Below are 11,878 nucleotides of genomic sequence, written 5' to 3'. Positions count from 1 at the left end.
TTTTACACACGGTGCCACCTAGTGTCCAAATAGTATAATACAGTTTAGCATTCTATTACAGTTTGGGGGTTTGCTTTAAGTTTCACAAGAACTCATAATTGCTGAAGTCAAACTCAAAACATTTCCTTTAGTTAATAATGGCCATCTCCCATTACTTTCAGTGGGATTTAAACCAAGCTGCCCATCAGCTCCCTGGTCTTTACACAAAGAAATGAGGGTGCTCTAATCCAATGGTTCTCAACCGGGGTATGCATACCCCTGGGGGTACACAGAGGTCTTCTAGGGGGTACATCAACTCACCTATTGGCTTAGTTTTACAGCAGGCTACATAAAAAGCAATAGCAAAGTCAGTACAAACCAAAATTTCGTATAGATAATGACTTGTTTATAGGGCACTATATACTATACACTGAAATGTAAGTACAATATTTATATTCCAATTGATGTTATAATTATATGGTAAAAATTAGAAAGTAAGTAATTTGTCACTAATAGTGTGCTGTGACACTTTTTGTATTTTTATTTCTGAATTTGTAAGCAAGAACATGGAGTGAGATGAAACGTGGTTTACGCAAGACAAATCAGACTCCTGAAAGGGGTACAGTAGTTTGGAAAAGTTGAGAGCCACTGCTCTTATCAGGACAGGTGCTATGCTCTGGCTACATCTACACTGTGAGCTAAGAGTGTGATTGTGTAGATGTACTTGTGCTAGGTCTCATCTCAGCAAGTATGCTAAAAATAGTAAACAGGGTGTTTTTTTTTCAAACCAGTATCTTTTTTTCTCTCTCTCTCACACACACACACACCCCACTTGCCACCTCTGAGGTTCTCCAAGAATGGGAAGAATCTCAGGGAGGTAAAGTCACAAACACATATTACAAAAATGCTATCATGGCCTGTCTGGAAAACGAACAATAATCAGATTTTGTTTTTTATACTCCAAAAGCCACGGCACGTGCAATGGCCAGGCCACCAAGAACGGGGCCTCTATCATATGTGGAGTGCCTGGCCAACCTGAGGGGGGCAAAAAAGAAAGAATCAGGATGAGACATTTTCAGACTTCATAGCAGTGTCTTCCCCCCCCAAAATCAAAGCTGGGTGAGAAGTGGAGGCAGTACTGAGGACCCACAGGGAGAAAGAAATGGAGCTCACAAACAAGGCTGTGACAGTGGCTGAGGACAGCATTGCAGTCACCAGGGAAAGCATTATCCTAGCCAAAGGCTAGGTCTACACTACAGCGGGGGTCCGACCTAAGATACGCAACTTCAGCTACGTGAATACCGTAGCTGAAGTTGCGTATTTTAGGTCGACTTACCTGGCTGTGAGGACGGGGGAAAGTCGACCGCTGCCGTCAACTCCGCTGCCGCCTCTTGCCGCGGTGGATTTCCGGAGTAGACGGCAGACCGATCAGGGATCGATTTTATCGCGTCTTCACTAGATGCGATAAGTCGATCCCAGAAAACCGATTGCCTGCCGCCGGACCCTCCGGTAAGTGTAGACAAGCCCAAAGAGAGCTTGGAAATGGACAGGGAGATACAGAGACAGCTCATGGAGGCTATATCAAGCCAAAATTCATTGCTTCATCACAGGCTGATGCTAGGACAGCAGGCACTGCAGCCCTGTGTACTAGGACCCAGCCATGTTCTTCAGCCCCTCAACAATACAATATTGGGACCACCCCGCAATTCCTCCCCAATCTACCCCTGCAGCAGTGGTCCCAGAGGCCATTCTCCTTGTAGAGTCAACCTCTGGGCACAGAGGACAGTTGCACCTGGGAGGGACCCCAGCACCCCTGATAACTTTGCACTGTGCACTCAATCCCAGAAGTCCTGTGAACAACAAGAGGCAGAACCAAGGCACGTACTCCCTGTGACTTTCAGGCTCTCCACCCTTTAACTGTTGTTCTGCCCTGCATTGCATCTTCAATTTTAGCTGCACTATTGTTTTCTTAAATGTATGTTCGACTACAAGTTGTTTTAGTATTGGTTCTATAACAACTTTATTTTTGGTCTGTTACATTACTGTTGTTTCATAATAAAAAAATTTAAAATTCATACACTATGACTCATTACTGCATGAAAGTCAGAAACTACTTTAAACAAAGTTAAAATAATGTACAGGATTTTTAAAAAGTACTTGAACAAGACCACACTTGCATCACCCATAAGCACTGCACAGAGTGAACCCAAATCCCCCCTCCACGAGCTAATGGCTGATTGTACAGTCACACATTTTCAGGAATGAGACTCAAAATAAGAACAATAGGCATCCGTAACAATATTTCCCCATGTGTTTCCATTTACTATGGGACATCTGCTGTTTTTACCACTGAGCAAATATCTGGATCTCCACCTCCCACCCAGCAGTAAGGCTTTCCCCCTTATTCTCACGAATATTGTGCAGAATACAACACAGTGATATAATGGTTGGCATGTTTTTTTCTGGTGCTTCCAAACTATTACACAAGTAGCACCATCTTCCTTTCAGACAGCCAAATGCATACTTGACTATCATTCTGCAACTACTGAGTCCGCAATTAAAAAATTCCTTCCTTCTATCCAGATTGCCTGTGAATGGTACATTAACCAGTAGGGACTAAGTTAGGTCTCCCAGAATAACTGAAGGAACTGGAGACACTTAATTCAAATTTATATGTCCCACCACTAAAACCTGGATCCTCAAAAAACATCAGTACAACTACATTTCTCATTTGAAATTAATGCTACTTTATATTTGACTTAGCACTTTTTATCCAAGGATCAAAATGTGCTTTAAATTTTAGTCTCGCTACACATTTGACAAATAGGCATTTTACAGAGGAGGAAACTGAGGTATAGAGAGACTCATCCAAGATTACACAGAAAGGGGGACAGAGCCAGGAAAAGAAGAACCCTGATCTCCTAATTCCCAGTCCTGTGCCTTTCTCACTAAAACCCATCCTTCCTCACTTCTCATTGCTTAGAAAATTTAAGGATTTGTATTCACATGCTCTAACAGTAAAAATAACAAACCAAACACAAAAACCCCACTATTGCCATAACATTTTTACTGATTTATTTTTTAAAGAACCGATACAGAGCAGATGCATTCAAAACTAAATGAAAAAAATCTGATTTAAATAGTGCATTAGATATGATAGTTGTGTGACTGCGGTCACTTGGCTTTTTTATACACAAGTATTTGACTGTTTGGAAAGGGTTGCAGATTATTGATCTTGTTCATGCAGTACATGCAGTCCAGTATTTAATAAAGATTATAGTGTAGACTGTCCTATGTTTTAGACCAGTTTCTCTAATTGATCCATGAACCAATGTTGATCTGTGAAGCACTTACTGGTGGTTTACAGAAAGCTGGTCACATGTTTATGTCTCCTTATTTCCAGCAGCTAAATTGCATTAATACGTCCCTAATATCACTTCTCCATGTAAACAATTGATACAGATGCCACAATGATACTATTTGATAGTCAATGGGAGGGAGGATGGTCCAGGGGACAAGCTCTGCATTCGCACTGAATAAGTTTGAGCAACTTTCTAGGCAATTTGCTGTTTGCAGGAATATGTTTTCAACGTTTTTTTTAAATGATAAATGTTAGTATTCATTAAGAATACTCAACAGGCAACGCACCCCTTCCCACAGTCTCAATAAGCAGCCTCAGCTCTGATTTGGAGGGATCATCCCTAAGAGTAAGAGGATTAAGTGGACTCTCCATGCACATTCAGTACCCCAGACCAAGAATGCCAGCAAGGATGAGGATTATGATGATTACTGTAAAGCCTGGGAGTCCTAGTCTTAGGATGCCAATTAATGCAAATTCTGGAAGCCAGCAGACCAACAATTCATTTCACATTGGTCTCCCAACCCTTTTCACATTGTAACAACGTCTGGGTACTGATAATGTGGGCTACATTCAATTAACTCATTTCAAAATTAATGGCTTAATAGCCCATTATCAGTCCCTGGCACCATTTAGAATTTATCCTCACTGCAGCTGGGAGCATGCCTCCCAGCCCAGGTAGACAGACACACACTAGCTCTGCTTGAGCTAGCATGCTAAAAATAGCAGTGTGGACATTGCAGCACAGGATAGCCACCCAAGTACAAGCCCACCCAACCCCTTGGGTCTTTACTCAGGTGACTAGCCCATGCCGCTACATCCACGCAGCTATTTTTAGCGTGATAGCTCAAGGAGATCTAGCACATGTCTGTCTGTCCGCCTGGGCCGGGAGGAACACACTTAGCCGCAGTGTAGACATACGCTCAGTCATCTTTGTTGTGCTATTGGGATAAAATTCAAAGAAAATAAAAATGGTTAATATTATTTTGAAAATAATCAAAGGACAAGTCACGTATCTCATTAGGCCCGGCTGCCCAAACGGTGAATGGGGACTTGAACACTTGTCATTTTAAGTTTTAATATTTTTTACTGAGCTCTGTCAGTGTGCTTGGATCTATACAAATATAGAAGGCAGCTTGGCCTTTATTCTAACAGACTTTTTGATTCAATTTTTCTGGTCTATAAAGAACCAGTCCCCTTATGAACATTTTTTTTCTTTTGATTATTAATATGTCTCTGCTGTAACCACAAGAGTTTCCCTCTTCCACGCTCAATAGGTTTGCTTATGTTGATTTGTCATTTTTAAATGTTTTTGCAAATCATCTAATTATCATCAGAATTCTCTATGGGACTGATTCTGATCTCATTTCAAGAGTAACTACTGAACTCAATGAAGTTATATACTGCAAAATTGAGGTCAGGACTAAGTCCTACTTGCCTAGACACTTCTAAAGATGGCATGCTCAAAAAAGATTCTAGGATTTCCAAGTGTAATTTCCAGAAATTCTAGGTTTAATGCGATAATCTTCAAGGGTCTCCTTTGACTACTCAGTTCAATTCAGCATTTTCCTTTAGTTAGAGGAGAAGCACTGCCTTAAATATAGATTCGATGCACTTTTCTACATAAGAGGCTGTGTTCAGTTAAGCCATTTCAGTCAAGGAAGTCAACACATCAACTGGAGAAGCAGCTGGAGGGCCAGGAGAGATCTACAGTGACAAAGGAGTAAGATGATAGGATGGGGCACACAGAGTGACAATGAGTGACAAATAAACAGGAGAAATGAAAAACAGAGTAAAATACAGAAGATAAAACCAAGAGAAAATGAAACAGGAGCGTGACAGAGAATCCAACCAAATCTATGGCCACAGACAAAATCTTGTAGACACAGACAGAAAGCATAATATCCAAACCAGATGACTGAAGTGGCTAGAGGAACAGCAAAGCCTCCAATTACTTGACAAATAGCAGGAACACTACAAATAGAATTGAAAACAGAAGATAAGGGAAGGAAGAAAGGGAAAAGAGAAGTTCTATTTCTTGTAACTTTAAGAAAGAAGAAAGGAAGGGATTTGAAGATCCTGGCTAGGTTTGAGTAAGCATGCACGGCCTTTGCAACAGCCAGCTTCGGAAAGAGACTGTCAAGAAGGAAATCAGCATCCTGCTTGCACTGATGGATGCTGTCATGGTAAAGATAAATTTGTTTTAATAAACTGGAAGTGGAGGGATAAGAAGAATTAAGTGCCTTACTACTGCATATTTCTCTATGTCTATCTGTTAAAGAGAACAATAATATGAAGTCAAAATTAACAGATGATGAAATGCATTAATTCCTTCAAAGTAGTTCAAACAAACTGGTAGTTTTCAGTCAAGTAAGTGATGCTAAGAGAACTTGAATGCATGTATGTATGGAAGGCAACACTCCCTCAACGAGAAAGCAGCAGACCAGCGGGACAGTACAATACCTCAAAATGACTTTGCAGGTATGCACTGATTAGCTGTGGTCAGTCCAAACATGTCCAGTGTCACATATGGTTGCCCTATAGTGTTTCGCTGGAAAGGGCTAATACAAGCAATTGGTTTTTGGCTTCCTTATTGTATTCTGGCAAATTCTCAGAAATTAGAAATTCCCTTGTATTAAAGAATTCTTCAGATATGGATTGATTTTAGTTTCTTCTTTGAAATCTGTGTGTTCTAAAACTTCCTCCTTTTCATTCTCTTTGGAATTCTCAACTGAAGAATGCAGGAACTCACATAAGCCCTCTTTTGATATTTCTAGATGCTGATGTTGGATTCTCCTGGTAGGCATCAAAGCTGAAAGCAGCATTTGACTCCTGAAGTCTTGTTCTGTAACTATATATGGAATTGATGGTAATAGTGGTTTTACAACTTCATATTCTTCACCATACAAAATCTTTTTATGTCCATTACCCATGTCCTTTTTACAAACATTTGTATGTTTAGAATCATAGTTCTCATGACTCTTTACTAATAATGCAGTGTGGTCTTCAGCAGGAAAGCATGATTCCAAAACACAGATGCCTTCAGGATCTACTGTCCCATCCTCAGATTGTACTTCCTTCAGAGGCAAATTATTCTGTCAGTACAAAAAGGAAACACTTGAGACTTACATCAGTACAAAGGAAGATACATTGCAAAGATCTTTTAAAAACACCCCCACCACTTCAGCTCTGTTCAAGTCTGTATGTTTAAGAACCACTTAATGAAACCTTGATATGCATTTCTCCTGAAATACAGTTTTCTGAAAAATGACTATGAAAATGGCAATGTAAAGCTCCATATTTATTGTCTCAATGAATCCATATGAAATTTTCTCAGTTTACTAGTAAAATGACTGTTTTCTAACTGACAAGCCCTTCAAACTCTAACTGTGCCAGGAATCACGTTAGAGTATTTTCATTTTGCATATGATGACCATTAAATTCTACAGGCAAAATTTTCCCTGAGTTATAGCCACAACCCCATTGTCTTTAAATTACACTTTTAGTGACATCTGTCCAACTCTATTAGATTTCAATAAATGAAAATGGATTCAGTGACAAAACTGAAGATATGATACGATAATATGATAGGCACTAAGAAGGAACAGGTCAGTTGGACTCACTCTGCTCTGTATGCCATTGGGTGGGGAAGGTGGGGGCTGAGCATAAGCAAGGCACAGACATAGCTCAATGGACACTGATGGCCAAAAGATTCCGATCTCAAGCACATGTGCACCAAAAGAAAAATACACAATGACAGGCACTCAGAGAAGAACCTTTATCTTAGTCCTCCACAGGAAAGCTGAGAGGGGGCCTGGGAAATTGAAAACTGAGAACTAAGGGTGACAGAGAAGCACACTCAGACCCTCTCAGAGACAGGAATACAGACTCCTGCATACCTGTCATCTCCTGTGATGGGTCAGGCTAGGACATTTTTCAAGGGCGTTTGTCAGTTTTTGTTAAGTTTATCTTTCTCTGCAACAAAACTTCCCAAAAGTATAAACATCTGTCAGTTTTTGTAAATATGGTTTTGTTTACACCTATTCCATATGAATTTTGTCTTGTAAAAAAGAGTAATAAATGCTATAATTTTAAACATGCTACTCTGACTCATATTTTAGGATGTAATCTCTTAAGATATGTTGTAATCTAATGAGAATGGGTGAATTACTTTAGAGATGACTGCCCACTTAACTGGGCAGATAGATGAGCATCTGGAACATAGGCCCCACCACAGGCAGAAACTCATCTCATTCAAGACAAGTTGGGGAAAATGAACAACAGGAGTACAACATATCATCTGTATAAAAAGTAGTAAATATAGGTGCTTATGGAGGTATCTATAAAAGAAGGTTACATTTGGTCAAATTCATCCCTGAAAGAGCATCATTATAATCGTCACTGATTTAATGAATCTAGGCCATCATGATTCAATTGTTTATCAGAAAATTTACTCACATCACATATTTGTTTTTCTTAACAGCAATGTGATCTTACCTTAAGCATGTCAGTAGGCCACTCCATAGCAATGCTCTCTGCAGGATTTGGTATATCAGGCCAGCAAACCTTTTTCAACCTGCAATTCAGAAAGGAGATTTGGCCTTTTGATGTAGGAATTAGATGACTGACATGATGAATGCCATAGGAACACTGTACCAGTACATGAATGGATTAAATACAGAAAATGTTTAACCAGGAATAGAATGGCAAACATTTATCAAGGGAAGTCCTTTCCCTGTATTCATTATCTAATTATTATAATATGGGGAACTGCTTTCCCTCAAGTCAATTCTCATGGGTTAGAGAAAAATTGTTTAAAAGCAATAGCAATGTGTTACCTGGGACCGGAGTTTTTGGTTTAAACCAATGTTTACCATTAAATACAGAAAATAAAGCTGCAATTGTAACTATTCAAGCTACATAAGCCAAATTTTTATTACGACATGCCTAAATTAGGCTTGGAATGAAGAGTGTCTGGGTTATTTTTTAGAGTATGTCCTCGTTGTAAAGTTAACTTAACTCCTCTTGAGTTAACCTAGCTCAAGTGACAGCAGCCGCAGTGCAGAACAATACAGGAACTCCACACTGTGGTTTTATTAGCAGCTGATGAGTTGTGCTGACTTGAGCTGAAGCCGATACCTAAGGCTACGATTCTGTCACGGATTCTGTGCAAGGCTTGGGCTTTGGCTTCAGCCTCGGGTGGCAGGGCTCAGGCTTTGGCTTCAGCTGACGCCTGAGCCCCAGCACCCTTAACTTAGCTTCATGGGGTCCCCTGTGGTGTGGGGCACCAGGCAATTGTCCTGATGTAGTGAAAACTACATTACTGTGTGTACATTTCTGTGATTTATTGTTTATTGCCCATGTCCTCTTCATGCCTTTTATTAAAAATACCGGTGCCAAAATCATAGCCTTACCAATACCCCTGAGAGGCAAGCCAACTCGAGTGAAGGGTTTGTGTGTGTGGATGACATTTGAGTTAACTCTGCAGCAAAAATATGCCCTTTGTTTTGTTTTAGCTGCAACATAATTATCAGCCTATTTCACAGAAAAGACTGACTGCATTCAAGACACTGTCTCCAAATCAATAGTCAGCAGACTGTGGCAGTCAGAAAAAAGTTTAAAATTAGAATTTACATGGGAACACAACCTGAACAGTAGGATCTCCCAGCCAAAATAGGGCAGAGCCAATTCCTGTATTTATATATAAAAAAGTGCATTAACAACTTTAATAAAAATTAGTAACCAAAATTAGCTTTGTGAATGCTTTAAAGATAAACAGAATTGCTGCCAGTACCAATTATATCCTTGAACCCACAATTATTTACATGTGTGCATAACTTTACTCACATGAGTAGTACCTTTGAAGCCTATGGACTATACATATGAATAAAGTTATGCAAGTATTTAGGTTTTTGCAGGCTCAGGGCCTAGTTCTTCATAAACATATTAAGAGAGAGTGACAAATATAAAAGACAAGAGAATACAACAGCATTGAGGCTATATAAGCTATGTTACAGTGGATACTATAAGTGGAGCTGGAATTGCTACCTACTAACATTACTCAAAGCCTCCTATTTTAAGACCATGTTTTCAATCACATATAACTTTAACAAATTTTAATATTTGGGGGCTGAAATTTTCTACATTAAGTGTCTGCCTTAGGCAGATTTTTAAGTTTCAACCTAAACAGCTCAGCCTTTTCTGACAATAAGTTTAGAGGAAAATACGTTGTTTTGCAGTGTTAAGTCTTAGGACCATTTCTTTGTGAAGTTGTAGGAATCCTGTGCTTTGGAGCAGGGACTTGAAATTTTTGCCAGGGGTGGCCTTTATGCTCTTTTGTGCTCTTCATATGAAAATCTGCCCAAATTTGGCTAAATTGTAACCATTAAAAAAAATCAGTTTGCACATGCTCAGTAGAGACTTCTAATGGTTTAGTAGCTAAAGTCTCCAAAGATTTTGTCATCAGAGAGGATGCGCCACACCTCACAGCATCTACATGTGACCAGACTGCGCATGCACCACAGAGCAACTGAGCATGTTCCAGCCCAGGACTTCAGGTGCAAAGCCCCTCTTTCCTTGTAATTCTGGTCCAGGCCAGGGTTGGGGCAGGCACCAAATATGACAGTAGAGAGACTCTCTTCTGTGCTCTTAATGACATCCTCATCAGCAGCGTGGAAGAGGACAGTGCCTAACGCAAATGCAGAGGACCAAGAACCAGACAGAAGGTGAGAGGAGGAGTAAATTGGGACAAGGAGTGTGAGGCAGGAAGAACTGGGATTGAGGCTGGCAGGGGAAAAGAGAAATTGGGACTGGGAGAAAGCTGGGGGGGAGAACAAAGACGAGGAACATATCTGATGAGAGGTGTGATCCAGGCCAAGAACTGGGACTGGCTGGGCAGAAAGACTGGGACAAGGAGCTAGGAAGGGAGGACTGGGAGCCAGTGGAGGGAGAAAGCAGGGACAGGGAGAGACAAATTGGATAAGGAGCCAGGAGGGGGAAATTGTGACTGACTGGGCAAAGAATCTGGGACTGGGATGAGGAACCAGGGGTGGAAAAAGACTGAACTGGAACAACAACAACAGGTTGGAGGGAACGGGGCAGAAAGTGTCACATGTGGTACGAATAGGCAAAAGAGTCTGTGCCCTTTACAGCACACTCCCGTTCAGAGACTGGAATGGAACCCAAGATTCCCGAGACTCAGCATTCCCCTGCTGTCAGCAAATATCTGGGAAACCCACTGCAAAGGGTGTGGCATCATATTCCTCTAGTGTTGGTCCACACAGCAGGATGACTACTGCTATCAGTTATTCCATTAGCTGAAGTGGCAGAGATGGAAATGTTCCTACCTTGCTTATGAACCATATGGGTATCAGTATGATGCCACATGATGGAATCTCTGCTTTTTCCATTTGCTTTTTTAAAAACCTAGGAAATTGTACAAACTATGTTAAAAGAATATTATGATGGTTAGGAAATGCCAGAATTAAGGTTGCCTGTGTAACCTTAATCTAATACCCTTGTGTGTATGAATTATGTTACAATTTTAATCATATGATCACTTACTACTTTTCCCCCCACAGTTCCCCAGCCTCATTTGGTCCATAGTATGGACAATGCTCACTTAATAAGGAGGTCCTCATATTTTGTTTTATCCTCATTGTCAAGTGAGGCCCCATAGCTTACTGCATACTATTCAAACACTGCTCTAAAGAGAGAAGACGAGATTACTTACCTGTCACTGGAGGTTCTTCAAGATGTGTGCTCCCAATCCGTATTCACAACAGGTTACACATGCGCACCATACACCTGGAGTCAAATGTCTGAGGTGATAAAGGGTGGGGCGGACTGACCGCATCGTCAGTTCTTTCTCTACTGCAAATCTGACACATCTGAAGCACAAGGGAAGGACGGGGGAAGCGGAATACAGATAGGAACCACACATCTCAAAGAACCTCAGTTACAGGTAAGTAACCTCCTCCTCTTATTCAAGTGATGGTCCCTAATGTATTCCACTGAGGGTGATTAACAAGCAGTACTTAAGTGGGAGGAGGGTGCGAGGATGAGGATGGAAAGATCATGCAGAGAACTGCCGTGCTGAAGGATGCATCTGCCATTGAATCCTGCACCAAGGTGTAGTGTGCTGCAAAGGTGTGTACCAAACTCCATGTGGCTGCCCTACGTATGTCTGAAGGGAGGCCCTGGTCGAAGCCTGCGTTCTCATGGAGTGAGCCCACACCCCTGTGGGGGGGAGGGAGGCCCAACAGTAGGTAGCAGAGTTTAATACAATCAGAAATCCATTTGGAGATTCTCTGGATGGTGATGGACTGTACCCTAAGTCGCTCCGCTACTGCAATAAACAGTCTAGAGGACCTCCTGATTGTTAATGGCATGTCTGCCATCATAGCGCCAAGTTCAGTGGCCCTTCCAGCAGAAGTGATAGCAACAAGAAAGGTGACTTTCATGAAAAGGAGGGTCAGGGATCACAATGCTAATGGTTCAAAGGGGGGCTTTGTTAAAACAGAACCAGATTCATGTCTGATT

General features: G+C 41.0%; 1 protein-coding gene across 1 annotated transcript in view; it reads right to left on the bottom strand.

Moving 5' to 3' along the window:
- Positions 1-3,039: 3,039 nt before the first annotated feature.
- The window catches only part of IL31RA (interleukin 31 receptor A), a 74,558-nt gene continuing 65,719 nt past the window's right edge, over positions 3,040-11,878 (bottom strand). Inside the window, 4 exon segments of the mRNA XM_026649097.2 lie at positions 3,040-5,899; positions 5,902-5,973; positions 5,976-6,432; positions 7,835-7,913. Of these exon segments, the coding sequence (XP_026504882.1) occupies positions 5,802-5,899; positions 5,902-5,973; positions 5,976-6,432; positions 7,835-7,913 (706 nt within the window). The 3' untranslated portion in view covers positions 3,040-5,801.

The sequence above is a fragment of the Terrapene carolina genome, unplaced genomic scaffold (assembly GCF_002925995.2).
Source record: "Terrapene carolina triunguis isolate 2854851 unplaced genomic scaffold, T_m_triunguis-2.0 Scaffold69, whole genome shotgun sequence".
NCBI lineage: Eukaryota > Metazoa > Chordata > Testudines > Emydidae > Terrapene > Terrapene triunguis.
The sequence above is the reverse complement of the archived record's forward strand: the minus strand, read 5'-3'. Positions and strand labels throughout refer to the sequence as shown.